Genomic DNA, 26,051 nt, shown 5'->3' with positions numbered 1-26,051 from the left:
TTTTGAAGCAACTCACAGCCACATTTCAGCTCATTTCAGCTATCGTATCTTTCGATGACTAATACGGCGAAAGAGGTTAGGAATTTTTTCACTGTATTACAGTGGAATTGCAGATATATAATTTTTTTTTCGATTTATTTTCTCATTTGATGAATACATACAATTGTGACGCATTCGCGCTCTGTGAAACCTTTCTCAATTCGAACGATCAACTCAATTTCCACGATTTTAACATTATTCGTCGAGATCGAGACTCACACGGTGGAGGGGTACTTTTAGGGATCAAAAAGTGCTATTCTTTTTTCAGAATCGACCTCCCCTCGATCTCGAATATTGAAGTTGTTGCCATTCAAACGAATATGAATGGAAAAGACCTTTGCCTTGTTTCGTTATATATTCCCCCATCCGCGCGGATTGAACAGAAGCAACTCCTTGATATAGCAGAATTGCTTCCCGCACCTTTTTTGATTTTGGGAGATTTCAACTCTCACTGTTCGCTATGGGGGTCGCTGTACGACGACAACCGATCTTCTTTAATCTGTAACTTGATCGACGACTTCAGTATGACAGTTTTGAATACTGGGGAAGCGACACGTGTACCTAATCCTCCAGCACGTGAAAGCGTGCTTGACCTATCCCTCTGCTAGCGTTAGATTGCCAGTGGAAAGTAATCAACGATCCCCACGGTAGTGATCATCTTCCAATCGTTATATCAATTGCTAATGGTTCAACTCCCCCGAACCCAGTCAATATTTCCTACGACCTTACAGGTAATATTGATTGGAAGCATTATGAGTCTATTATAGCGGAATCTATCGAGACTCACGAGGAACTTCCTCCGGAGGAAGAATACGCGTTCTTAGCTGGCTTGATAGTCGACGCCGCGACTCAAGCTCAGACGAAACCGATACCCGGGGTAACGATTAGACAGCGCCCTCCCAACAAATGGTGGGACAAAGAGTGCTCTGAGCTGTACGCGCGAAGGTCCGCGGCGTATAAGGACTACCGCGAGTACGGCACTGTCAACCTACTTCGAAAGTACGAGGCACTGGGCAGGCAGATGAAGAGCTTAGTAAAGGCGAAAAAACGGGGATACTGGCGCCGGTTCGTAAACGCGTTGTCGAGGGAAACAGCGATGAGCACTCTTTGGGATACCGCCAGGCGCATGCGGAACCGCGACGTTTCGAATGAGAGTGAGGAGTATTCAGATCGCTGGATACTCGATTTTGCCAAAAAGGTCTGTCCGGACTCTGTACCGGAACAGAAAACCTTTCGCGACGCGTTTTTAGTAACTACGGAAGAGCCTCCATTTTCGATGTTGGAATTTTCAATGGCTCTCCTGTCGTGCAACAATAAGGCTCCAGGGTTAGATAGAATCAAATTCAACCTGTTGAAGAATCTACCCGACTCTGCAAAAAGACGCTTGTTGAATTTGTTCAACAAGTTTCTTGAGTTAAATATCGTTCCGCATGACTGGAGGGCGGTAAAAGTCATTGCTATTCGAAAACCCAGGAAACCTGCCTCTGATCACAATTCATATAGGCCGATTGCGATGCTCTCTTGCCTCCGGAAATTAATGTAGAAAATGATCCTCTTACGGTTAGACAAAGGGTTGAAACAAACGGTTTACTTTCAGATACTCAATTTGGCTTTCGCCGGGGCAAAGAGACGAACGATTGCCTAGCGTTGCTTTCTACTGAAATTCAACTCGCATTTGCTCGAAAAGAGCAAATGGCTTCTGCGTTCTTGGATATTAAGGGCGCTTTTGACTCTGTCTCTGTAGAAGTTTTAAGCGCGAAACTTCATTCGCAGGGACTTTCACCAAATTTGAATAACTCTTTGCTCAATTTGTTGTCAGAAAAGCATATGTATTTCTCACATGGCGATTCGACAACTTCCCGAATTAGTTACATGGGCCTTCCCCAGGGCTCATGTTTAAGCCCTCTCTTATATAATTTTTACGTCAATGACATCGATAAATGTCTTGCAAATTCATGCACGCTACGGCAACTTGCAGACGATAGCGTTGTATCCATTACTGGAAGCGTGGCTAACGATCTGCAAGGACCATTGCAAGATACCTTAGACAACTTGTCTGAATGGGCTCTTAAGCTGGGTATCGAATTCTCTCCGGAAAAAACTGAGCTGGTCGTTTTTTCTAGGAAGCATAACCCAGCTCAGCTGCAGCTCCTACTAACGGGTAAAACAATCACTCAGGTTTTAGTCGCTAAATATCTCGGGGTCTGGTTCGACTCTAAATGCACCTGGGCTTGCCATATTAGGTATCTGACACGAAAATGCCAACAGAGGATTAATTTTCTTCGTACGATTACCGGAACCTGGTGGGGAGCCCACCCAGGAGACCTTGTAAGGCTTTTTTTTTCTGTTCATCTATAATTTATTTGACACGGCACAAATACAATTTAATGTTTAACGGCGCCAATTATATCTGGTAGCTTACTTTCTAAAGTATCTTAATAACTAAAAGCAAATTTTTTATCCTCGCTGCCGACTACGAGCTGAAACTAAATGTAACTTAAAGCTATAATATTTTGCATTAAAAGCACAGGTTTGCTGTTTGATGGTTTTCATTGCCATAGGTAAGCAGCATATTAAATTTGTTCCGCTGCTGGGCCAAGATATTACGGACTGGCATATTGGGTTGTTTCCATCGGGCCTTGAGAGTATCGTGCGGGTCTGATTGCTGTTTCCGGATCCGGGGTCTTAACGTGTTCTTGTCGTTAGGCTGGATGCAGGCGGAAGGGGGTAGGACTAAACTGGGGCGTGGATGGATTTCAGGAAAACGTATATAAGGGACATGTAGGATAGGTCACGGCTCGCCAAGACATCACGAACAGGAACAGCCGGCTGCCTACCTTCGGCCTGCAGGGAAGCTATTAACCTAGACCTGGCGTCACGGTGTACAGGGCATGACCAAACAACGTGCTCTATGTCTTGATAACCTTCACCACAGGCACAGATACCACTCTCCCCGAGCCCAACACGACGGAGATGCGCGTCAAATCTATAGTGATTGGACATAAGCCGGGACATCACGCAAATGAAATCCCGACCTACATCCAACCCCTTGAACCACGGGTTCGTCGACACCTTGGGGATTATGGAATGTAACCACCTTCCCAGTTCCCCTCTGGTCCAAGCATTTTGCCAACTGATGATCGTATTCTGACGTACAAATGAGAAAAATTCATTAAAGGCAATTGGTCTTTCATAAATTCCACCGTTTGTTGCGCCCACCTTAGCCAAAGAGTCCGCTTTCTCATTGCCCGGTATCGAGCAGTGAGAAGGGACCCACGCTAAGGTAATCTGATACGATTTTTCGGATAAAGCACTCAGATGTTCCCGTATTTTCCCCAGGAAATACGGAGAGTGCTTAACATCTTTCATCGATCGGAGAGCCTCAATGGAACTGAGACTGTCCGTAAAGATGAAATAATGGTCCGTGGGCATTTTTTCGATAATCCCTAGGGTGTACTTAATTGCAGCCAATTCTGCGACGTAAACAGAAGCAGGATTATCAAGCTTATGGGAGACGGTTAAATTGTTATTGAAAATACCGAAGCCAGTGGACCCATCAAGAAGTGATCCGTCAGTGTAGAACATATTGTCGCAGTTGATGTTTCGATATTTATTGGAAAAAATTTTGGGGATCTGCTGCACGCGTAAATGATCCGGGATTCCACGAGTTTCTTCTATCATGGATGTATCGAAAAACACAGTAGAATCAGAAGTATTTGATAAGTCGACACGATTTGGAATATTCGAAGAAGGGCTAATATTATGGGACATGTGATTGAAATACAATGTCATAAAACGGGTTTAAGAATTCAGTTCGATTAACCTTTCAAAATTTTCAATCACAGGACGGTTCAAGACCTCACATTTGATAAGAATGCGAGAAGACAGGCTCCAGAAGCGGTTTTTCAATGGTAGTACTCCAGCTAAGACCTCCAAACTCATCGTATGGGTCGACTGCATGCAACCCAAGGCGATACGCAAACAACGATATTGTATTCGCTCCAGTTTGATCAAATGTGTGTTTGCTGCGGAGCGGAAGCAGAAACACCCGTACTCAATAACAGACAGTATCGTTGTTTGGTAAAGCCTTATAAGGTCTCCTGGGTGGGCTCCCCACCATTGTCCGGTTATTGTACGAAGAAAATTCACTCTTTGTTGACATTTTTTCATCAGATACCTCACGTGACAACCCCATGTGCCTTTAGAGTCGAACCAGACACCAAGATATTTGTGTACCAAAACCTGAGAAATCGTTTTACCCATTAATTGTGTTTGAAGCTGAGCAGGTTCATGCTTCCTAGAAAAAAGTACTATCTCAGTCTTCTCCGGAGAGAATTCGATACCTAGCTGTAAAGCCCAAGCAGACAAATTGTCCAAGGTATCTTGCAATGGTCCTTGCAAATCGGCAGCTTTGGCTCCTGTAACAGAGATTACACTGTCGTCTGCAAGTTGTCTTATCGTGCATGAATTTGCCAGACATTCGTCGATGTCATTTACATAAAAGTTGTAAAGAAGGGGGCTTAAACATGAGCCCTGGGGAAGACCCATGCAGCTAATGCGAAAAGTTGCCAAATCGCCATGCGTAAAATGCATGTGCTTTTCGGACAGCAAGTTGTGCAAAAAATTGGCGCGGCGGAAGCCAAATTGAGTATCTGATAGTAGACCATTTGGTTCGACCCAATGGTCTAAACGACGGAGTATCATTTTTTCCATCAATTTCCGGATACAGGATAGCATTGCAATTGGCCTATAAGAGTTGTGATCAGAAGCTGGTTTTCCTGGTTTTTGGATGGCGATCACCTTCACTTGCCTCCAATCCTGCGGTACAATGTTTTGCTCCAGGAACTTATTGAACAAGTTCAACAAGCGCCTCTTGGCATTGCCGGGTAGATTCTTCAACAAGTTGAATTTGATTCTATCTAACCCAGGTGCGTTATTGTTACAGAACAGGAGGGCAACTGAAAATTCTGCCATCGTAAAAGGTGATTCTATCGCGTCGTGACACGGAGACGTATCGCGAACAAAGTTTTGCGCAGGAACAGAGTCCGGACATACTTTCCTGGCTAAATCAAATATCCACCGATTTGAAGACTCCTCGCTTTCGTTGACCGTTACGCGATTCCGCATTCTTCGGGCTGTGTTCCAAAGAGTGCTCATCGATGTCTCCCTCGACGTCTCGTTCACGAACCGACGCGTTTCTTTGCTTTAGCCAGGCTTTTAAGCTTGGTATTAAGCTCCGAATACCGTATATAGTCGTCGGGTATACCTCCCTTCTGGAAGGCCAAAAACGCGTCGGATCTTTGCGTGTAGACATCGGAGCACTCTTTGTCCCACCACGGAGTTGGAGGCCGCTCTTTGATCGTTACGCCGAGATATTTCTTCGTTTGGGCTTGCAACGCGGCGTCGAGAATCAAGCCCGCGAGGAGGTTGTATTCTTCAAGTGGTGGGTGATGTTGAATCGACACGACCGCTTTTGAAATCATTTCCTCGTATAACTTCCAATCGACATTCCGTGTGAGGTCATACGGAATGTCAATTGGTCGCATGCGAGTTGAACCGTTAGTAATTGAAATAAGAATAGGCAGATGGTCGCTACCGTGAGGATCGAGGATTACCTTCCATGTGCAATCCAACCGTAGCGACGTCGAACATAAGGATAGATCCAAAGCGCTTGGGCGCGCTGGAGGTTTCGGGATACGTGTCATTTCACCGTTGTTCAAAATAGTCATGTCGAAGTCATCGCAAAGGTTATAGATTAAAGAGGAGCGGTTATCATTGTAGGGGGAACCCCAAGCCACACCATGAGAGTTGAAGTCTCCCAAAATCAAACGTGGCGAGGGAAGAAGTTCTATTAAATCAAAGAGCAACCGTTGCCCAACCTGTGCTCTGGGAGGAATATATATTGAGGCAATACAAAGCTCTTTACCTTGTATTGTCATTTGACATGCGACAACTTCTATGCCTGGAATCGAGGGGAGGTTAATACGATAGAAAGAATAGCACTTTTTAATCCCTAAAAGTACTCCTCCATATGGGGTGTCTCGATCAAGGCGAATAATATTAAAATCATGGTAGTTGAGATCAATATTTGAAGTAAGCCAAGTTTCACAAAGGGAAAATGCATCGCATTTGTTTTTATTTATCAAAACTTTAAACGAATCAATTTTTGGTAAAATACTTCTACAATTCCACTGTAAGACAGAGATAGAATCCTTCGTATACGCAGATGAATTAGGCATCGAAGGATACAATCGCTGCAAGGAGGGGCCATTGGGCAGTCAACTGCTTCAGAAATGATCTAACTGTTGGGAGGAATGCTGTAAGAAAAATTTTAATTGGATCGGGTACATTGAAAGTTTCAAAAATCCAGTCCACAATGTCAGAAAATTTCACTAATCCAGAGTTTGTTTCATCAACTGGGAGTGCAAAAGGAACAACTGGGGTTTTAGATGTTCCTGGCAGTGCTGGGAACTCCTTCTGGGACTTTAAATTTGCAAGCCCAGGAGGAGTTTGCTTCGGTTTTTCCGTAGCACTGTTTGGTTTGTTTGTAACTTTCATTTCACTTTGGGAAATCTTAGGACCTTTTCGGGGAAGTTTAGGAGAGGAAATATTTTTCCTCTTTCTAGACGCCCCAGGATTGGCATAAGTTGTTCCCGCTGGTGAATCGTCAGAATCGGTTTCATCAGAGGACAACAGATCAAAGGGGTTCGATGTTATGGTAGAAGTGGTCACGGTCTTCTTCAGCATCTCAGCGTAAGATCGCTTTGAACGCTCCTTAAGTGACCGCTTGATTTTATCTCTGCGCTGCATGTACACCGGGCATGTGGAGAGCTCATGCTGATTTTCCCCGCAGTGAATACATTTTTCAGCATTTACACTGCAAGAATCGTCCGCATGAGTTTCTCCACACTTGCTACATCGTGCCTTATTGCAGCAGTAGGCGGCTGTGTGGCCTAGCTGCTTGCAATTGGTGCAATTCATAACACGGGGTACATACAATCGCACAGGCAGACGAACCCGATCGATCGAGACGTGGCTAGGGAGAGCAGATCCGGCAAACGTAACACGAAACGAGTCTGGAGTGTACACTTTTGTGCCGTTGACAAGAGACACAGACCGCAATTGCTTGCAATCTATGATCTTTACTTTTACGTCGTGACACAAAGCATTTTTGAAGCAGCCAAAACCGCTTGCCAAGATACACTCGACCGACAGACTCAAATCGGTTATGACACCGTCGATCTCCACATCTCGTGCGGGTATATAAACGCGATACTCGCGTGTGAAAACGACACGGAGCTTGTTGGGTCTGACCTTGGAGATTTCGGTCACGGCCTTGCCGTCAGGTCTTTCGAAATCTGCAGGATGTTTAACGGTTTCGATTTCGGTCCTGCTTTTGGCCGAAAGAAAACAGTAAAGCTGCCCTGAGATCCGTCCGGGTAAAGCCTGTGGCGAGGGGGGACTGGAGAATTAACAGAGGAAGGGTTGGCAGGAGGGACAGGGTCGGAGGGGTTCGGGGATGGTGGCACGGGAGGTGAGGGATCTACATCCATCGCGCTAAATCTAGCGCACTAGCGCCGACAGAACACGTACCTCTTTACTTCTCCTTTCAGCAGGGTTGGTCGTCCGAACGGTCGAAGCTGCAGCCGTTACAGCCAGCAGCACCAATACAGCAGCTCCAAACAGCCACCAGCAGCGAGCCGGGTGTGTGATCACTCAGCACAGCGACACAACTCGCTGTCAACTGTTGGCTTCTTCTTTTCCTCCTTTGTGTTGAGATTCTCGTCCACTGCTGTAGCACAAATCACTTAGCAGCCAAATCGGCTTACGCACCAGCAAACAGCCACGATGCGAAACAGTTGCACAAAGGCGGGCGACCTTGAACCTTCACTCGACCAGGCAAACAATGCCAAAACTTGCTCGCGCGTCTTTTGTTTTATATTCTATCGGAGCGATCACCAAACACATCCGATACTGATGCGTGTTCTGCACAGAATGTTTCTAAGGCTTTACCAAACAACGATTTTTTTTTTTTTTTACTCTCGCTTATTTACCGTCGGTCTAGTTCCGCCACTGTTGTGGCCAATCACCGACGCCCAGGGAGACGACTCCACACCCAGGACCCTTACTCACGACCCGTTTATTAACGGACCGGCGCCAACGGCTTTACTTCCTCATGCGATGGAAGGCGTGATCCCAGAGATTTTTCGCCTCAGAAAATCTCCCGGTGTCGGCTAGGATTGAATCTAGACCAGTTGGGTTGGTTGTGAGTGGATCACGCCACCTCACAACCATCGACACCTATGTCGGCGGTGGGATTCGAACTCAGGCGTCGAGCGTGGTTGGCGGAGACGTTACCAACCACACTAGGCCCCCGCTCGACCAAACAACGATATTGTCTGTAATTGAGTACGGGTGTTTCTGCTTCCGCTCCGCAGCAAACACACATTTGATCAAACTGGAACGAATACAATATCGTTGTTTGCGTATTGCCTTAGGTGGCATGCAGTCGACCCATACGATGAGTCTTGAAGTGCTAGCGGGTATTCTTCCGTTGAAACATCGTTTTTGGAATCTCTCTTACCGGTTGCTAATTCGATGCACAGTTATGAACCCATTAGTAATTGAAAATTTCGAGAGGTTGGTCGACCTTCAATCTCAATCCAGATTTATGACTTTATATTTTGACTATATGGCTCAAGATATTAATCCTTCTTCATACGATTCCTCCAATGTCGCACTTTTAGATACTTCTAATAATGCTATATTCTTCGACACCACCATGAAACAAGACATTTCTGGTATTCCGGATCAATTGCGACCCCAAGAGATCCCTAAAAAATTTTCCAATAAGTTTAAACATGTAAGTTACGATAAAAGGTTTTACACTGACGGGTCTAATCTAGATGAGTCCACTGGCTTCGGTGTTTTCCACGAAAATTTTACCGCCTCCTACAAACTCGATACTCCTGCTTCCGTGTATGTCGCAGCACCTGCTGCCATTCAGTACTCTCTTGGGATCATCGAAACCCTGCCCATAGACCACTACTTCTTCATCTACATCTTCACAGACAGTCTCAGTGTCATTGAGGCTCTGCGATCGATGAAGACTGTGAAGCACACCCCGTATTTCCTGGGGAAAATACGGCGGTTTTTAAGTGCTTTAACAGATAAAAATTACCGGGTTACCTTAGCGTGGGTCCCTTCTCATTGTTCCATTCCGGGCAATGAAAAGGCTGACGCTTTAGCTAAGGTGGGTGCTATTGATGGCGATATTTATGTAAGACCAATTGCTTATGATGAATTTTATAGCATTTTGCGTCAGAGAACACTCAACAGTTGGCAATTATCATGGAACTCGGATGAACTGGGACGGTGGCTACATTCCATTTTTCCTAAGGTATCGACGGAAGCATGGTTCAAGAAGTTGGATGTAGGTCGGGACTTCATTCGCGTGATGTCCAGACTTATGTCCAATCACTGTACGTTAAACACGCATCTCTTTCGTATAGGGCTTGTAGACAGTAATCACTGCGTTTGTGGCGATGGCTACCATGACATCGAGCATGTTGTTTGGTCGTGTACCGAATACTGTGGTGTTAGGTCTGAGCTTATAGATTCCCTTCGGGCCCGAGGAAAACAACCAAACGTACCCGTTAGAGACATTCTGGGAAGCGGTGATCTCCAGTACATGACACAGCTATACGGGTTTATAAAAAATGCTGGCATCGAAATTTGATTTTTTTTATCTATTTGCTAGAATACAATTTCTGTCACAAACTGAAAGAGAATGATACACCCGGCTGGAGACACTAAAACGAAGACTCGGTATCTCAATGTTTACGCAGACACCTCAGACCAAAACTGCTCAAACAGAACATCACTGGTTAGCCACGTACAAATGAATACATTCTGTAATATAAAATAGTTAAAAACAAAATTGTAACACCCCTCCTCTCACCTTAAATCCCCACTAGCTCGTAGTCGGCCGCGAGGATAAAATAAGGCCTCCCTCTTTTCCCTGCTAATTTAGAATTAAAAAAAATGTACTTGGCTCAGTTAAACATAAATTGTATCGTGCCGTGTCAAATAAACTATTTAAAAACAAAGGAAACCCGTAACAAAACTCGTTTGACAGCAAAAATTTTCATTGAGAGTCGACGACAGTAACTAGAACAAATAAAATGAAAATTAAACAGTTCAAATCGAAAAATGCGCGAAATATTTAGCTTAATTTTTATGCTTTGGTAATGTCACAATAGCGTCAAACTTAGAAAATTTTGGTACTCGAAAATCATCTTAATGGGTAATTTAAAGATGAAAGAGATGGAATTTGATAACGGATCAGGCATATTTCATTGCAAAACATACAGTCCTGTAATATTTTTTTCGGGATATCACGACGTATAAACGTTTCATGCATCTTCAAGCCATTTGACCTTATTTTTTGTGCTCGAAAAATAATTGATTACATATTAATTTGTTGTAATCCACTTCCATTTCTTGAATAATCTTCAAGTTTAAAAAAAATTAAGCTTTGACGGCAGATTAAAAGTTATAGTATAGCCATTTCTATTGGCACCTAAATATTCATACAGCAACTAAACCAAATCGAAATAGATTTTTTTTTTGTATGTAAAGTACATACATAATAAATGCTCATTTTTATCAAATTTTAGTAGTTCAGCCCGAATAACGAATAACGATTAACGGTGTTCCAATTTAAAATTTGATTTTTCTAGTTCATCATGACCATAATCACCTCTCGTAAGCTAACCCAAAATGAATTGGCGCAGATCAGATGTAATGATCGATCAAAACATCAAGCGCATAGCAATATCACAATTATCAGTTAGCGATATACAGGGCTACCAACATTGTTTCGATTTGAGGTTGGTCAAATCTGCCGGAAACTAATACTTACAGATTCCACATGAACGAATTCATTGTAAACACATTTCTACATAGTTGTGAAAGCAACTGGTAAAACAAATAGGGGAGAACCGTACAAGACGCACCAGTTGGGTAAGATGGCCCATGCTATTAATTCCCCAAAATACTTACACATGTGGCTTTTTATGACGAAATTCTTCGCTTTTCTCATAAAAACCCAGCTTCTCTACAGTTCTCATATAAAAAAGTGTGCCATAATGACTAAAATACTCAAAAAACTGTGCAATTGGCTGTGGCCCTGTCCAACATGTTATCATTCATATATTTTATTTAAGCTTTTATGATTAACTGACTAGTAAATAATACAAAAAACTATGGTTCCCCTAACCTATACACTTTTTGAGTTTATAATACTATGAGTATTTCAAATTATTTCACTAACTTTCGTCAACTTTTACCTAAAAACAATCAAAATTAAAACTGGGGCAGAATGCGCTATGAAGAGCTTGCAGGAGATTGCTTGACAACTTAAAGCATGTTCCATTATTTTTTATTTTACTTGCGCGACTTCAAGCGCTTCTCACTTTGCGTGCTGATTTCTGCTAGTGGCATATTAGCCTTCTGCTTTGGAGCATACTGACCTTTGTTGTGGTGCGTATTGGTCACGGGCTTGTTTGGTGGCAGGGGTAATTTTTACCAAAAAAGACATTGAAATCGAGTATTTTATGATAAACTTCATCATAAACATACAATAAATAGATCCTACAATCATCCTACATGTTCAATGTTGCTTTGAAATGATTTGAAGCGCTGTAAATCGCGAAAATGCTTAACTGGTGCGTTTTGTACAATCCTCCCCTACATTTAATTCCCCGACCGATGCAAACCCGAAAAAGAAAGCACATAAAGGAGGAGTACTATGAAAAGTCCTAGCTTGTCTAACCCAAATAAAGAGTGCTCAAAAGTTTATTGCACGCACCGAGCATGATTAATTACCGGCATCTATTGCCCAGACAGATAAAACATGGACGCATTACACTGGTGATGGTTGCTCGCAAATTGCATATCAAACAACAGCAGCGGTCTTGATCATTGGACCGAGATCTCGATTTGTAGACTAATCAGATTCTGTTTATTGCACTAGCCTAGTGATAGCCGCAACCAACACGAGATGAAAGATTGCAACCGATTTCCTGAAAGTGTGATGTTGCAATCACGCTGGGTGATTTCAGTAATCACATTGAACAACGTTTGCCGGGAAAGACTTTCTTCTTTGGCAGTTTTGATGCGCTGATGCCCGCGTAGTTCAATTACGGAAGTGCATTACGAGTAATGTGAAAACCTGTGTATTTAAAGGTCTGCTGCGTTTGTGATTTGTGAAATGCATTCGCAACATGGGCAGTAGCCTGATTTCGCATAAAGACCGATAGTGAAAAATCTACATCACACGTTAGTTAGTAACTCGCCACCCAGGGCCGACAGTAGATTAAATCTCACACATTTCCTGACGATGTCAAACTCTAATGATTCGCACCCGTGATGGAATTCATCAGTTGCGGTAAAAAACAAACGAAATATTTCTCTTCCAATTCGGCGATTCGTCAACTTTCTTCGTTTGCTTTGAATGGCAGGCGTTTGCAGTTAATGTGATGGTGTCTACGGTGGAAATAGTATGCGGCACATTCACAGTTTCCGCTCAAAACGTTGTGTGCGTTTACTTTTTTTTTTTTTTGAAAACAAGTTTGGGTGACGTACAGGTGAAATCGACAGTTTACGTTATTTAGTTTATTGATCGCGCGACATGGAAATCGTACGATATTGTCGGTGTAAGTGGAATCATCTCTTTTGAAAGTTTACTCATAATAACAACAGAAGTTAGTTCGATTTGACATAAGTAACGAGCGTTATCACATAACCTGTTTGTCACTTTCAGTATCGTATTTATTATTTACATTCTTCTTCAACAAAAGCCGTTGACTATCGAGTAGTTATCCGGAGAGATTTTCAGGCAGTAACTCAAAGTATTAATAGTCTTAAGTGCACTGACCACTGAATGATGTAACGGGAAGCTACAAAGAGAAATATAGAATGGGTTCGATTTCGGAAACCAAAACACATAGGCTTGTACAACAAGAATGATTATTGGAAAGAAGCGTGATCATAACACAATTTCGGAACCGAATCCGAAGTAATTGTGCAACGCAAATCGAAATAATGTGCCGGAGAATTGATGCTCTTTCGATGATTGGCACGCTCGCTGCTGTATAACTCGGTCACCATCAATCTTGTACGATGATCAGGCAATGCCCGGTGCGGTATCTGCCCAGTCATGGGCGCACTTTATTTGTAGATTGTTATCCTATTGACACATTTCTCCAGACTCCCGTCTTGAAGAAATGCTACAGCCTACAGTTATACAATTTCCTCGTGTTCTTGTTGAGCTTGTAGGTTTGTTATTATTGCTACTCAGGGTTATTGACTAAATCATTCAGCATTTCAGTTCAACCTATTCCCATCGCATGTGCATATATTTATTCAAGCTCTGTCTGGTTAGGGTAAAATATATGGCTCATCTTCTCCTACCGATTTTGTCTCGTTGTTTACATTTTACATCGCGACTAGTTGTTCGTCTTATTATGGCGAAAAGGTTCATGGCATCATTTGCCTATTGTTTGTTTTAAAAACGATAGAATAATATGTTTCAAGTGATTCAAGTCCCATGCCATAATTGCTCCAAACCAATAAAAAATATCTGCCAGAATAAGGAATACCGTAAAACGGGGTATCAGTGATCAGCGGGGTAACATTGATCAGTTTTACTTTTACCCTTCTCATGAACAGTTGAAATAAAACTGCTCCGTGATAACTTTTGCTAAATTTAAGTATAACATCTTAGTCTTGTGTTATTCGAGGTCTGAACAATATTGTATTGGTTGAATTTTTTTATTGTTTTGATGACCAAATTTTAAAATCAATATGACCGTTATATTTCTTACTCTCAGTAAGTGCCAAAAAAGCACGTTGACTCGAATCATCTGTCGACTAGCGGTAACCTTTCACCAACTTTTAATTTATCAGCAAACAAAATAACCAGCAGCGTCTTCTTCCACGGCGCACTACTAATGCGTTTATCAACTTAAAATGTTTATTCATGTATTCAATCTTTTACAGTTACCGATCGCGGCGGTGCTTTCGGTAGCACTCCATTCCTACCTTCGTCAAGGCAGAAAGCAGTTTGACCATGAATATTTACAATCGGTGAGCTTCTCTGTCTAACGTGAGTTGCTTCCCCACTGATGCGCCCCAAAGATTGGGCAATTTTTTGGCCAAGAGTGTACTATCAAGAGAAAACATACAGTGCCATTCGGTGAACAAAAATTTAAATTCCGGATCTAAGACAAACGGTTCCAAAGTTAAAGCCACTGATCAATTCGGTAAGGTGATATATTGACGATTGCATTTAAATGAAAGTAAAACTTTCTACGGCATTAAGCATTTGTCGGTGGGTAATAAAACTTAGAGGGGCTTGGCATGACAGCATGGACGCGAGTCAACAACCCAAAAATTGAACGCACAAATCCCCCAAGTATGAAAAACGGTCAAGCTTAAATTGGTTCGATCATGGACAAACCATTGATTTGGATGAAAGTGAAACTGCGGTCCGTCCGCTCATGTAAATAATTAAACTTAACGGCATTTGAGTTGTCCATCTAACTACTAACACTAGTTATCGAAGAATAGGGGAAAGATATGATATATTATACAAGCGATTGAAATTATGATCCTAACGTCCAAGACGGTTTTTAAAAATGGCGTACACTGGATTCTCTTTTTATGCGATTGTTGCGTGCGCGCAAAAAAAAAAGAATCGCGTAAAAAAATCGCGTAATTTTGGACAAATCGCGTAAAAAAATCGCGAAATTTGGAGCAAATCGCGTAAAAAAAGATCGCGTCGTTACAAAATCTTTCGCTATGGGGTAAGTATGTGTGTGTATGTGAGTATGTATGTGTATGTATGTGTATATGTGTGTACGTTTGTGTGTGTGTTACATCTTGGCTCATAAACAATATTTCCCATGTCACATATCGCGTAATGTCGAGGAAATCGCGTAAAAACAAATCGCGTAATTTCGAGAAAATCGCGTAAAAAAACGTGTAAAATAAAATCACGTAAAAAAAAGTCGCGTAAAAACAGAACTCAGTGTATTTTGAAAATAGAAATGCTTGTGACATTTCACCAACAAAAGATAATCACGACACTTTAACGTGAAAAGTTGCGTCTTTTAAAAGTCTAAACCTTTCTTGGTCAGCATTGCTGAAAAATTTGAACTAACAAAAATAGAGCGGAAAAACTGTTTTTGGGCACCACCCTAAAAATTGGTAAAATGTCTCTAAATCGCTCAAATTCAGAGATACAAAAAAACTTTTTTAGCAAAGTTGCTTAAAATTTCTCCTGCTACAACTTTGTCAAATAATGCGTATGATTATTTCTTTAAATGAAAAAGTTAGTTTCCATTTGAGTTTCGTTAATTTTAGGACCACCTATTTTACGTTGATACCAAAATATGGTCCTTACTATGATAATACTCTAAAACCTCAAAGTTGCATCGTAAAGCTCATGTCCGCCTAAATTGTCTTTCTGGACGCAAAGCACGAAAATTTTCGAAGTCTAAGAAAAATCGAATTTTTCAAAAAAAATTCTTCGGGATACCACCAGATCTAGACGTTTATGCATTTCTAAAACATTTGGTTTAAAAAAAAAATCCATATCGACAATTTGAAGAAAAAAAAATTGCCACGTGTTTCCAAAAAAAAGACGGAACTTTTGAACACTACTTCCAAGCAATATTCGGAAGTTAATTTTTTCATTGAACTCATTGTCACCCTAGTCTAAAGTGCCGAACAAAACTTGACATTAAAAAATCACTAAACAGCCAAGAAAATCCCAGGCTCTATATTTGTTAACATGGTGACCCTGTACATTTTCCGGTCTCTGGAACTTGCATCACACCACAGAATAGATATGCAACTAAAGAACCAGAAATGAGACCATATCTCTTTATTTTTAGTAACGACATTTAACGGGTCTAACGGAAGGGACGCATTTTACACTCAAAATTTAATTACACCTATACAATCGGGTTTTTTAACGCGGGTTGCTTTTTGCAACAACTTAAAAACTGTTCAAGATATCGACCTAATTCCTATCACGTTTCCGTTTTAAAACAAAGTGTTCATGAATCAGCCTTTTTTAAATCACAATATTTGGTGGCTACGGACCCGAATAGCGACCAGTTAAAATATAAAATGAAAAATAAAAAATAGTAATAATCGTAAGAATAATAACAGCAACAAATTTGGTGTAAATACTGAAAATTTATAATATTACATTTTGACCTTTAGGCTGACCACTATCATTTTCAGTCAAAATTCTAACGTTTTGGGTCAACTCAATTTTGTCTTTTTTTACGCGGATTCAAACAATTTTGGAACGTATCACCCGCGTAAAAAAATCTGACTGTACTATTCATACTGCTTGTGTTGAAAATTTATTTCGGTCTTTTTGTCCTCATACAAAACTAAAAAGCAAATAGACTGTGCGGGCTCTCGTCGCTCTTTCGTTGAGAGAATTCTTCGTTCTCTCCGGTACTGGCAAAGCGAGAGTGCCTTTTCATAATAATCGCACAATACCACCCGCATACGTGCAACGTTTATTTATGTACATTCTTTCTTTTTTTTTTTTTTTTTTTGATGAATTTAATTGTTGCTTGAGTTGACAACCGAATATCTTGGTATGTATGTTTGTTACAGCATAACTCTGAATGTCTGAGCCGAATCCCACCGAACTAGTCATATGTGTTTTTTTTTTTTTTTTGTGAAAAGAAGATAGTCATAGGAACATTGGACATGGAAAGGGACGATCCCTAAAAACAAGGAGGAACTGTTAACTACTTTTAAAACAAGTTGGCAACTTCCAGGTTCTGGAAAGCTGTACAAAACCTTGGAAAATATTCACAAAACGATATTTGGTTTCAAAGTTACGAAAATTCCAGAAAATGTATCTGTGAAACTACTAAACTAGTTCGTCTAGTTCTTATATTTTGATCAATCTAGAGTTGGTTTCAGAAACAGTTTATAGAGTAATGCTTTGGTTGATAAATTTACCTTCTGGCTTGCACGTGCAAAACGAAGCTTTTACCGCTCAATTTCATCCGTTCATTGGTTATAATACAATAGCAAAGATGGTTACTTCATCTGCTAAGCGATGCTCAAAGAAAAGCCGCACAGGATAGTGAAGTAAAAAGCTTTTTGCGAACCCGCTAAACCTTATCGACTTTTACCGAAAACGGTTTACTCTAATCGCAGCAGCTGTTATGTTCGCATACAGTTATCTTTAGTAAACGCTCATCGATATTCTTTTTTTTTATTCTAAACCGAGTGTGCCTCCCGAATAGCTATGTTGGGCAAGCCAGAATTGATACTCTTCAAAACTACCATTTGGTATGAACACTTTTAATTATTATTGAACTACTGCAATTTTGTTTAGCAACCCACAATCGGTTCGCCAGTCACTTGAACTTGAAATTATCAATATTATGACGCGGTGAACCGCCATCGCATCATAACTCTCTCCGGCAAAATTCGATTTTTATCCCTGCCGAGCTAAGACACTCATCATCGGAACGGTTACAAATGATTGCGCCATTTTCGGACAACTTTTGTCCACCATTCGACACGAACGAGGTAAAGAAATGTTATTAACCATTGTTTTTGCATTATCTTTTTCATTGCAGAGCCACACAGCAAGTACGATGATGGCTGCAACCGACCGGGCGGTAGTGGCGAAACCGTTGTGAAAAACGGAACGGCAACAAGCAGCAAAAAGTCCAAACTTTGCCGAACGCGGATTAATGATTCAATTAGCCTAGACGCGCCAGATGGTTTTAGTGAGGTGACGCGAAAGTGACTGGTCAGCTTTGGTGAGAGTGAAATTAATCGAGGAAAGTGCGTTCTACTGAAATTACCATCGGGAAAAACAGCGGTTGAAAAAATAGATTAACCAGGCAGGAAAAACTGCAATCAGGTGCTGATATGGTAAGGTGGAACCTGATCGTTGATCATCTCCATCAGCAGTTACTAGTTGGCGACAAAAACGGTGACGGTCCGCGAAGAAAAATGATGGTCAGTAGGGCAGGCGTATCGTGTTGGCTGCGGCCATTGACTGTGAGTCTGTGTCTTGGCTTGGTGATAAATTTTGCGGTAGCCACGAGCACAACAGTCAGCGTGACAACCGCCTCCACCGAGGAAAGTGCAACTGATAGTGGATCAACTACTGCAGACTACCATAATCAGACCATTAGCAGTGATAGTGGCAAGTTAGATGTTGACGTTGTCAACGTGACAACAACGACGCACCTGCCGGTGACTGCGCGAGCGGTGCACCGAAAGCCACTGTTTTCTACCGGAAATCGGCTCTGGGATGCCCTGATAGCGGAATGTATCAGAAAGCCCACCTTTGCATGTATTCAGAAAAATGTGTACAGTTTCTTGGGCGAGTCGCTGGACGTCGGTGACTTTAACGTCAGCAATCGACTAGTGTTCGTTAAAAATCGGGTCGATTACACTAAGTACACCCGTGAGGCGAACGAAGATGGGCATCACGAAGCCGACAACGAGATACCGGATGCGAGAGCAGGTAATTATGAAGATTGAGCCCCATCTTTGCTTAATTAGATGCAAAAGTGAAAACTGTCTGCATGCGTGTTCTTAGATGTGCAACGGTTGTTACAAAAATATGGATGAAGTTGCAAAGACAGTTCTATCTTTTGTCGAACCATAGAAGGTAAACTTTGCCTTGTTCAATTTTCAACAACTGTCTCAAGTTGAGTCTGATTACTCTAAAGTTTTGATCAGAATTTCAAACAAATATCGAACACAATGGTCAACGTCGGAACGGAAATCTGAATTTATTCAAACAAGTATATCGTTTTTTTTCTGATCATAGATTATTTATCATGATCGCAACAAAATATGTATCATAATCGTACCAACCATTTTATTTCAGATCCATTTGAATTATTTTTTTTTCAGATAGACAATTTAATTAAGTACCTGAGCCGCTTCCTAACATTTCGAAATGGACACTCCCAAGGAAAAAAAGCTTTTCTAACAAAAATTGTTTCATATATTTACCTACGCGAAATCCATCATCATAACTAGCTGTCCCGGCAATCTTTGTTCCGCCTATTTTTTTTTTTTCTTTATTTGAATGATTCAAAAATTCTAAATTGATTACACCTGCATCCAAAGATTTACCTTCCGTTTTGTTTATCGTCAACTTGGATTGCAAAATGGCGTGTGGAGTCAATTTCTGGCCTTTGATCGTCAGTCTGATACCGGAAATACCCATGTTGGCTGGTATTCAGTCATTTTTGGCTGTATTCCATAAACCGGAGTTCACCATCCTAGAATTTAAAATGGTGTCTGACGTGGATTTTTGTATCTGTGTATCATCATGATTACGGATAAATTTTTGTTGTTTTTTAGACACCGGAAGTCATCATTTTGAATTTCGAAATGATATGTGATGTTAATTTCTGGACTCTGGGCGTTATTCTTGTTCCGGATATACCCATATTGGGTGATGTTCGACCATTTTCAGCTGCTTTCTAGAAACCGGAAGTCGCTATCTTGGATTTCAAAAGAGCAAGTGGAGTTCATTTCTGGCTTCTGAGCGCCATTCTGGTTCCGAAAATAATCATTTTAGGTTGTAATTGGTTTTTTGAGCTGTTTTCTAGAAATTGAATTCATTTGTGTGAGATTGATTTTCGGCTTCTGTGCATCATCACGATTACGAGAACACCGATTTTGGATGGTATTGAGCCACTTTCGGCTTTTTCCAGACACCGGAAGTCGCCATCTCAGAATTCAAAATGCTATATAAGGTTGATTTTTGGTGTCTATGCATCGCCACGATTACAGTAATTGTCTTATTGGGTGGTATTTGGTAACTTCCGGCTCTTTCCAAGATAGTGAAAGTCGCCATCTTAGAATTCAGAATGATGTCGAGCGTTTGCCTCTGTGCATCATTCTGGTTCCGAAAATATCCGTATTGTGTGGAAATGGTAATTTATGGTTGTCTTCCAGAAAACTGAGGTCACCGTCTTAGAATTCTAAGTGTCTAAGGTCGGTTTTTGGCCTTTATGCATCGTTACAATAGCTACAGAAAGAGCCATATTGTGTGGTATTAAGTCGCTTTTCGCGGAAAATATCTATTTTCCAGACACCGGAAGTCGCCATTTTGGAATTCAAAATTGTGTCTGTGATCGATTTTTGGCTTCAGTGCATTATCATGATTATGGAAGTACCCATATTTTGTGGTATTCGGTCACTTTCGGCTGTTTCTCAGAAACAGAAAGTCGTCATCTTGGATTTCAAAATGGCATGTGAAGTCAATTTCTGCCCTATGAGTGTTATTCTGGTTCCGGAAACACCCATATTGGGTTATGTTCGGTCATTTTGAGCTGTTTCCCAAAAACCGGAAGTCTTAGAATTCAAAATTGTATCTGAAGTTGATTTTGGCTTCTGTGCATCAATCTCCCAGACGGTCTCGAGATACGACGCTGGGCTTACAAGCCAGTCGTCGTGAGGTCGCCTCTCGGCTCGGAAAAGACTGTTAGTGTCAGTAGGATCGTAGCGCTAGCCCCACAATTGTCCTGTACAATAAACAGCTGGCTGCGAAGTCTGTGTATAAATGAAAACAGAAGGTCTAGTTCCGAATCGAAATGTAGCACCAGGGCTTTGCTTTGCTTTTTCATCATCACGATAACGTAAATACCCATATTTTGTGGTATTCGGTATCCTTCACATGCCAAATTTGGTTCCATCTGTTTGATTAATTCTGAAGTAATGCAAAATTTGTATGGAAGCCCATCTTTCCAGAGGAGGGAGGGGTGTCCCAAACCATAGAAACATTTCTTACCCTCAAACACCTCCACTTGCCAAATTTGGTTCCATTCACTTGATTAGTTTATGAGTTATGCAGAAATTTGTTTTTCATTTGTAAGGGAGCCACCCCTTCTAGAAAGTGAGGGGTGTCGATCTACCACAGAACTATTTTTTGCTTTCGTGAACCACCACACGCTAAATTTGGTTTCATTTGCTTAATTAAATCGCGAGTTATACGGATATTTGTGATTCGTTTGTAAGGGAGCTCTTATTTACAGAGCAGGAAGGAATGTATAACCACCACAGAAATATTTCATGCTTTTAATACATTAACGTGATTAGTTTTCGAGTTATGCAAAAAATTTCGTTTCATTTGTATAAGGCCCTCCCTTCCAGAGGAGGGAGGGATCTCAAACTATCATGAGATTATGAGAACTTTTCTCGGACTTGGAAACCCCTACATACAAATTTCCATGTCGATCGGTTCAACAGTTTCCAAGTCTATAAGGATCAGACAGACAGACAGACAGAATTCCTTTTTGCCTTTCTCCTAGGAAGGTATAGCAATCACTGGAAAAACCAAAGGTATAAAAGTGGTCCCAATGGCCGAATGTCATATACCCCTCGACCCCTTTCGACGAACTGAGCATTTTCTGTATGTATGTATGTATGTGTGTATATATATATATATATATATATATATATATATATATATATATATATATATATGTATATATATATATATATATATATATATATATATATATATATATATATATATATATATATATATATATATATATATATATATGTGTGTGTGTGTGTGTGTATGTGCCACTTTTTTTCTCACTCACTCTTCTCAGAGATGGCTCAGTTGGCCGATTTTCATAAAATTAATTGCAAATGAAAGGTCTAGTTGCGCCATAGGATTTTTAGTTTAGAGGTTATGTATCAAAATGTAAAAATCACGAAACATCAATATCTCAGAAACCACATACCCGATTTCAATAAAACTGATTTCAAATGATCGGGCTGTCTTCAAAACCCTTAACTTTTAAATTTCGCAATGATTGAACATGTGGTTCGAAAGTTATGTAAAGAAGAGTTATCCTGAGGTTGTTTAAACTCACTCATTTTTCTCAGAGATGGCTGAGCCAATTTTCACAAAATTAGTGTCAAATGAAAGCTCTAGTTGCCCCATAGGTTGCTATTGAAATTCATTGTAATCGGACTGTAACTTTAACATAAAAATGTGAATTCACATAATGAAAGTAAACATGTTGACATTCTCCCAACGATCACTGGCTAATTAAAAGGTAGAAAAGTGATCCAAATGGCCAAATGTCATATACTACTCGACTCAGTTCGACGAATTGAGCATTTTCTGCATGTATGCATGTATAGGTGTATCTGTGTATGTGAGTGTGTACGTGTGTATGTGCACCTTTTTTTCGCACTCACTTTTCTCAGAGATGGTCTGACCGATTCTTTCTATCTTAGTGTCAAATGAAGAGTCTGTTTGCTGCTTGAGATGCTATTGAATTTCATTGTAATCAAACTTTTAGTTTTGGCGCTGTGCAAAATGTGAAAATCGCTCTTATATCTCAGAAGCTATGAACATAATTGAGTTCAAACTAATGGGCTTTTAAACAGTTAAACAATGAATTTCATAATGTTTAAACATGTGGTTTGAAAATTATAGAAAGAAACGTAACCCGGAGACTGTTTAAAACTATAGCTACGATCAAAATATGTTGCCTCAACATCATTCAAATTTGATATTGTACTATTTCAATGTTTGCGGCCTTGCTCGGGATTGAAGTTGAAATTAAAAGTCATATCTATCATTTCACTTTTCTTTAGCACAAATATTACGTCAAATATCACAAATTAGTAATTTATATATAACATCAATATTCTAGTACCCAAAGAGTGGACATACCTTCATTGTATTGTATTTGACAATTTAAGGATGTTTTCCAGAAACCGGAAGCTGCAAAATCGGGTTTCAGAGTGAAATACAGTCAGATTTTTTTTACGCGGTTTTTTTATACGCGGTTTTTTTACGAGGTTTTTTACGCGGATTTTTGAATTAACGCGGTTTTTTTACGCGGATTTTTGAATTAACGCGGTTTTTTTACGCGATACCGCGCTAATTCAAAAAAAATTTTCACGAATTTCCGAATTAACGTGGGTTTGGAACCAGAAATGTTTAAGTGTTTATCTAGTAAAAGACATAGTCCAAAAAATACTCTCCGCCCACCGAAAGATCCGGAATGACCGTCAAAGAGGACAATTAAATACTGTATTAAATACTGGTTCTAAAGTGTCTCGGGTTTTTTTCTAAAGCCCTTCTTGCTGGACTACTTTACGCGGATTTTTTAAAAAACGTGTTTTTTTACGCGGTTTTTGAATTAACGCGGTTTTTTTTACGCGGATTTTTGAATTAGCGCGGTTTTTTTACGCGGATTTTCGAATTAACGCGGTTTTTTTTTACGCGGTTTTTTTTACGAGGTACGTATCCCCCGCGTAAAAAAAACCTGACTGTATGAAATTTACTTCCGGCTTGCGAGCCCTGGATAATCTTTCTGAAAAACATCGGGTAATGTTTGTCCCTTTAAGGTTGTTTTCCAGAAATCGGAAGCTACTATGTACCTAGAAATTTCAAAATGGCGTCTTAAGTTGATTTCTGGCCTTTGGGTGTAATGCTTCCGCAATACTCATAACAGATGATATTTGGTCATCTTAAGTGGTTTTCCAGAAACTGAAAGTCGGCATCTTCGCCATCGAAATACCCGGATTAGGCAAAATTTGGCCATTTTAGGATGTATTCCGACAACCAGAAGTAGTAATCTGGATTTTTCGCGTGATGTTTTTGAAACATATTTATTTCATGGTATTTGCATATGTATGTTTTAATGTATGCTCATATATGTGTTGTTAGGTTTTGAATGTTCGGTATAGTTGTGCTGTTGGCTATCAGAAATTCCGAAGTTTCAGAAGTAAACTGTTCCGATCATGACACGCATTTCACCGATAATTCCAACTTTAAAGCAAACATTTCGCATGAGAAGTGTTTCTACATGAATTTTTATTGTTACGAAAGCATTTTACTAAAAAATAGACTTGGAATTTTCGATGCCATTATCACTGCTTAAAAATAAGGTATGAAAGCAAATTGTACCCGAAAATAAAACATTTTTTCAAACTTTTTGATAATAATATTATTCAAAAATCTTAATGGAATTCTTTGAACGTTAGGAGAAGTTGTATGATGAAACTGTTAAATATATTAATAATTATAATTTAATAATTTTTTGTTGAATAATGAAGCAATCTCGCATACGAAAAATTGTTCCGGTCGATTCTCAGCTAAATAATGTCTTCACACTTTTAAGGTTTTGACTTCTTTTCCGTTCGATCAGTCACTTTATCACTGTCAACCCAACCTTTCACTTTGATTTTGTTTAGTTATTAATGAACCGTAAAATACTCAGTTGTAGTCTGCGGACATTTTATCATCCTTGAAATTTGGCGTTTTTTTGTTTATGCCTCAATGAATGATCAGAAAAACTATTTATTGTATATTAATATGGTGAATCTTTATAAAACCAAAATCAACCCAACCCAACAGATCATAGATGATATTCTCATTAGTTCCATGTTACGTTAGCTCATGAGATTTCAATATTGTTTTTTTTTTGCCAATAGTTTTGCCGCTGAGGCTGTTACCATACTGCTACTGGTACCCAAAACTATTAACTCTTCAAATTAAGTGTTTTATTTATACTCAAAAGAACAATTGTTCAATTCCATATCGGATATAATGCAATCGCATCTCTGTAATATTACCGACAGCAATATTCTTCTGAACAAAATGATCCAACTTTTCCATAGGAGGAAGTGCCGGCTGATGTGCGGCAAAAATCTCGCCCGATCGCTCGCGTTGGCGTTCAGCCTGGCAGAGGCCTGAGACGTGGTGACCAACCACAGGGCAAGTGATTTGTTTAATTTGAAGGCAGCCACAGGCGCAACCCGCTGCTATATTCTGTTACTGCAGAGTGCTGATATCTGCTGCTACTGCTGTCAACGTTGTGATGAATGTAGCTAGTTTTCCCAGAAAAACTCTTTTATAGCCGAAGGGTGCTACGTAATAGGCCACGCCTTTCTGTTCAGTTTTACCATCTTCTAAGGTTCTTCAGACGAACTATTCCACAATTCGCATGATTTTTGTACCCAGCGAATAAACACCGATGGTGCTCTCACACACGCAACGATTTTAGCCCTAACCGTATTGCGGCTTGCAACATCAAACGATTTCGTTTGCTCGCTGTTGCGTGTTGCATCATGTTGCAACTTGGCAGCTGGGCCTGGGAGACGACGAAATTCTGTTAATGCTGATTGATTCAATCGACTTCATATTAGCTCTGCATAGTCGAACTAACTGTCTTTGTGAATGCGTTCTAACAGGGCAGTTTGTTATTCAAAGTCGGTTATGCTGATCGCAGCCTTTGGGCTGCCCCTACAGTGGGAAGTTTACTAAATAAAGTAAAAATTAGACAACTTCAACAGAATTTGATTGCATTCCGCACAGAATGTCCGCTTGTGTTGATGCCAGAAAATTATTAACCTTCAATTATTTGTTTATTTGCCTTTAAAAAGGCACTTTGCGGTTCAAAATCGGTTGCTGATCACAACCTTTGAGCTGCCCTAACAGTGGGGGAATTGAGATACACGGACAACATGCACTGTGGAAGCTATTTCACATTCAGTAAATTAGACGAGTGCGACAGATTTAAATTGCTAGGATCCAACACAGCTTGCGTTGTCAAAAATTACTAACTTTCAATGACTTGTTTATTTGCCTTGAAAAAGGCATTTTGATTTTCAAAATTGGATTTCCTGATGGCAATCTTCATGCTGCCCCAAATGGCAGTCTGGCGACACACGCTGAGAAGAACCGCGCTGCTCCTGAGACGTGGTGACCAACCACAGGGCTAGTGCTGCTGCTAAGGAAGAACGACTGCTGTAGTCGCTGTCTAGAACTATTATGAGCGGCTTCGGCTGAAACAGGCTCTTATACAGGCCAAATAGCATGTTTTCAATTGCAAGGTATATGATTCTGTCGACCGTACTTGGGAGCAATCATATAACGACCAATCAGAAGTCGA

At 40.4% G+C, this 26,051-nt stretch overlaps 1 protein-coding gene across 3 annotated transcripts in view; it reads left to right on the top strand.

The window, feature by feature from the left end:
• LOC129717496 (uncharacterized) overlaps positions 1-26,051 on the top strand; it is a 91,165-nt gene that overhangs the window by 13,598 nt on the left and 51,516 nt on the right. For all 3 annotated transcript variants that reach the window (XM_055667439.1, XM_055667440.1, XM_055667438.1), the window contains exon 2: positions 17,727-18,628. In XM_055667439.1, coding sequence (XP_055523414.1) covers positions 18,025-18,628 — 604 coding nt within the window. In that variant the 5' untranslated portion in view covers positions 17,727-18,024. The remainder of the gene's footprint in view (positions 1-17,726; positions 18,629-26,051) is intronic.

This window comes from Wyeomyia smithii, chromosome 1 (genome assembly GCF_029784165.1).
Source record: "Wyeomyia smithii strain HCP4-BCI-WySm-NY-G18 chromosome 1, ASM2978416v1, whole genome shotgun sequence".
Taxonomy (NCBI): domain Eukaryota; kingdom Metazoa; phylum Arthropoda; class Insecta; order Diptera; family Culicidae; genus Wyeomyia; species Wyeomyia smithii.
The sequence above is the reverse complement of the archived record's forward strand: the minus strand, read 5'-3'. Positions and strand labels throughout refer to the sequence as shown.